The 3,413-nt window shown below is 42.1% G+C and overlaps 1 protein-coding gene across 3 annotated transcripts in view; it reads left to right on the top strand.

Moving 5' to 3' along the window:
- mllt10 (MLLT10 histone lysine methyltransferase DOT1L cofactor) overlaps positions 1-1,759 on the top strand; it is a 44,150-nt gene extending 42,391 nt beyond the window's left edge. Inside the window, exon 19 of one of the 3 annotated variants that reach the window (XM_034861638.1) lies at positions 59-1,759. In XM_034861638.1, the coding sequence (XP_034717529.1) occupies positions 59-334 (276 nt within the window). In that variant the 3' untranslated portion in view covers positions 335-1,759. The remainder of the gene's footprint in view (positions 1-58) is intronic. The other 2 variants (XM_034861636.1, XM_034861637.1) reach the window with 2 other exon arrangements.
- The last annotated feature ends 1,654 nt before the right edge of the window (positions 1,760-3,413 follow it).

Below are 3,413 nucleotides of genomic sequence, written 5' to 3'. Positions count from 1 at the left end.
TCTCTCTCTCTCTCTCTCTCTCTCTCTCTCTCTCTCTCTCTCTCTCTCTCTCTCTCAGGAGCAGCAGCAGGTGTTGCTCTACCAACTGATGCAGCAGCAGCAAGAACTCCAGCAGCTGCAATCGCTCTCCTCCGCCCAGATTCCCTCCATCCCGCTCTCCTCTGCTCAGCTGCCCATCAACAACCTGCTGCCCGGCGCCCATGGCCAAGGCACCATCACAGCCAACCCCTTCCTGGCGCTGCAGCACGCCCATGCTGAAACACACGCCTCAGGGGTGCAAAAGTCGCGGCTAGCTGAGAAGGCCATGGGCGTCTCAGGGCAAGAGAAGACATGACGGCCGATGCTCTCTTTTTTTGTTTTCTTTTTTATATAAATATGCAGGGTCTTCAGGAGATCAGCCTTTTGGTCGTTTTTGTGGTTCAGTGATGAGATCATTGGCAGCAGAGAAATCTGTGTTTCTGGTACATCGTTCTTGTGTCTGTGCTAATACATTAGCACACACTATGGCGAGTTATGGCATTTGTTTGCAGTCACCAGCTCACTGTAGTTGACCTTGTCAGGTTTGTTTTGCAACCTTTTCAGGTTACAGGCTTAACAAACCAGTTTGTCTTCATTTGTACTATTTATGTCCATCCAGTCTTAGATGTTTTCCTTTAGAGCTTTAGTGCTGCTTTGGGTGGTTATTTTTGTCACTGTTGAGATGATGATTTTCATTTGGTATCACTGGTAGCAACTTAGTGGGTTAGTGCCACAAAATAAATACATGGTGTGTTCTTTCAACAGGTGAGTTGACTTGACAGGTCAGCTTCTCGGAAACCTTTCCCATCGAATTTCTCTCAATATTTCCTTCTCTGATCTTATCACCCTGCTTCTTCTTCACATTTCTTCTTTCTAGTTGCTGTGTCACGTTTATTCATCATTTCCTCTTCCTTTTGTCTCCACATTTCTCTCAATGCTTCTCCGTCGTCCACACTAACATCCCTCTCGGCCTGGTTTCTCTGCTGTCTCTCTCTCTCAGGGGCCTCGGCTAACTCAGCACACAAGCTAGCACACACACACACACACAGAGATAGCAGAAACACATGAATATAAAAAATAATCTACAAGTCCCCACCACAGGACTTAACAGTAGCAGATGTACGTTTGACATCTGTGTCGCAGCGATCCAGAGGGGAATATTTGGTGAAAGGCTTGGGAAAATATCCCACGTTTTCGCCATTGCCTTTCTCCCAGTGTCTTTCTACTCCATTTGTGCAGATCATTCATGTCAATGAGCCACGCCTCGTACGATCACCGCAGAAGCCTTGCTCTTGACTCTTCTCTGGGCCACATACAGGGGGCTAACTCAGGGAAGTGAAATGTAAAAGAAGAGGGGGAAAAAAAGAAGAAAACCAGCAAGTTGAATGTTGAAATGATGCATAAATCCACACGGCACAGACTCACAAAGAGAAATTATGCAGTTGGTTGTCAGCGCGTGGAAATCATTACATTTCATCTTCCTGATTGAGCCCCCTGCTGCACCTACCTCTCAAACATGACCAGCCTATCAGGACCTAAATGGCCGACAGCAGCGGCCGATAAAAAAAAAAAAAACACAAAAGTGAGAACTGGCCAATCAGGGTCCAAACCCAAGTGCCTGAGGCCAAGGGGAGAAGGCGGGATTGGTTTTCATGTTACCTGTGCCCCTGTCACTCAACTCAATTCTTAACAATGCTACTGGTAATTAAGCTGCGTTGCTAAGGCAACAGATTACAAAAAAGACTTTTATTAAAGATGTCTCGTTAATAACACCAGGAAATATTCTGCATTCTCTAATATCAAAGCCAACTTTGTACTGTGCTTTTTATTTATTGGGAGTGTGTTTGTGTAATGGGCATGAGACGATATATTTTAAAGCCCCCCCAGTGTTGAAACTTAACATAATTTTGTACTACTGTGTAAATTTTGTTTGTATTTTGTTTGTATTTTCTGTTTCTTTCCACCTCATACGATCGAATCTTGCTGTAAACCCTTCTAAAAACTTCTACTTTGTGTTGTGTTGGAAATCGAGATGCTACTTGATAGTTGGCTGATTGGGGAAGAGGTGGGGCTGTATATAGCTGTTTGTAGGGGGGAGGAAGTGTGTCGGGGGGGCGTTCAGTGGCACAGTTTTTACCTCGTTAAGTGTACATAAACCTTTCTCATTGGCCGTTGGTGTACATAAGTGATTGTGATTGGGCGTGCTGGTGTGAAGGGAAGCCAATGAAGCCTCAGTTTGTGTGTGAATCTTTAGGACCAGATAAAAAGGTTGACAGTGACTGGACACAAAGTATTAATTTATTTTTATAAGTGCAGGGACATTGTTTCTTTTTTAAGTTTTGCACCGTTTTCTTGATGAGAAATCATTTTATACTTGGCACCGTGTTTTCATCTGTGCACATTTGTTTGGATCAATTTTCAAAAGTGGAAAATTAATGGGGGGGATGGGGGTAAACTGATATTGTATTTCAAAACACAAAAATAAAGAAACACTCTGGATAACAAGAGCATGTTGTCTTTGTATCAAGGAGTTTGTTAAAAAAATACACAGACATTGATTTATTTATTTTAGCAATTTTAAAGACGTACACTTAAATTAATACTGAATATGCTAAATAATAATATATTTTGATCACAATACTCTAAAAATGTTTAGAGGGCAAATTCTATTTTCACAATGCTAATAATGCATTCACTGTATCAATCTTCATTACATTTTATTTACAGACATGCATATGCACTGAAAAATTCCTTTTATTTTTATTTCATTCACACAGAGGGAAAACTGCAATAGAGCAATATTTTCTCTTTCACCTGACCGATATTAAAAAGAGAATAAAATAACTTGCCATGCCATAATACATGGCAGTTAGCTACAATGCATACCAAGATGTTTTTAATCTTCTAATCACAAATATAAATCATGACTGCAGATAATATGAGGGCAAACCCAAAATGTTTCAAATAAGTATACTTTATTTTAAATTGACTGTAGAAACGAGGTCCATTTAAATGGTGTGGTAAACCTGGTGAAACATGGTGGAAGCGATGGTAGCAGCAGGATGCAGTTTATTCATCAATCTAAGAAGTGCCAGTAGAGGCTGAACATCTTTATATTTAAACAATGTGCTTCAAGGCTCCTGTCCTAACAAACATGCACACACACACCCCAAAGCTGATGACTTCCAGCTGCTGAGAAACAACCTGTGTGTGTGTGTGTGTGTTTGCGTGCGTGCATTCAGAAGTGGAGGCACTATTCAGCTACATCTGCTTCTGCCCTGGTAATTAAAAGCTCACTTTCCTCCTGCACCCCTGCTCCCCCCAAAACAAAGCCCCCTTACCCCATCCGTGCGGGCGCACACACACACACACACGCGATCTAACCTGCATTCAAC

This window comes from Etheostoma cragini, chromosome 22 (genome assembly GCF_013103735.1).
Source record: "Etheostoma cragini isolate CJK2018 chromosome 22, CSU_Ecrag_1.0, whole genome shotgun sequence".
NCBI lineage: Eukaryota > Metazoa > Chordata > Actinopteri > Perciformes > Percidae > Etheostoma > Etheostoma cragini.
This window is presented reverse-complemented; position numbering and strand designations above follow the sequence as displayed.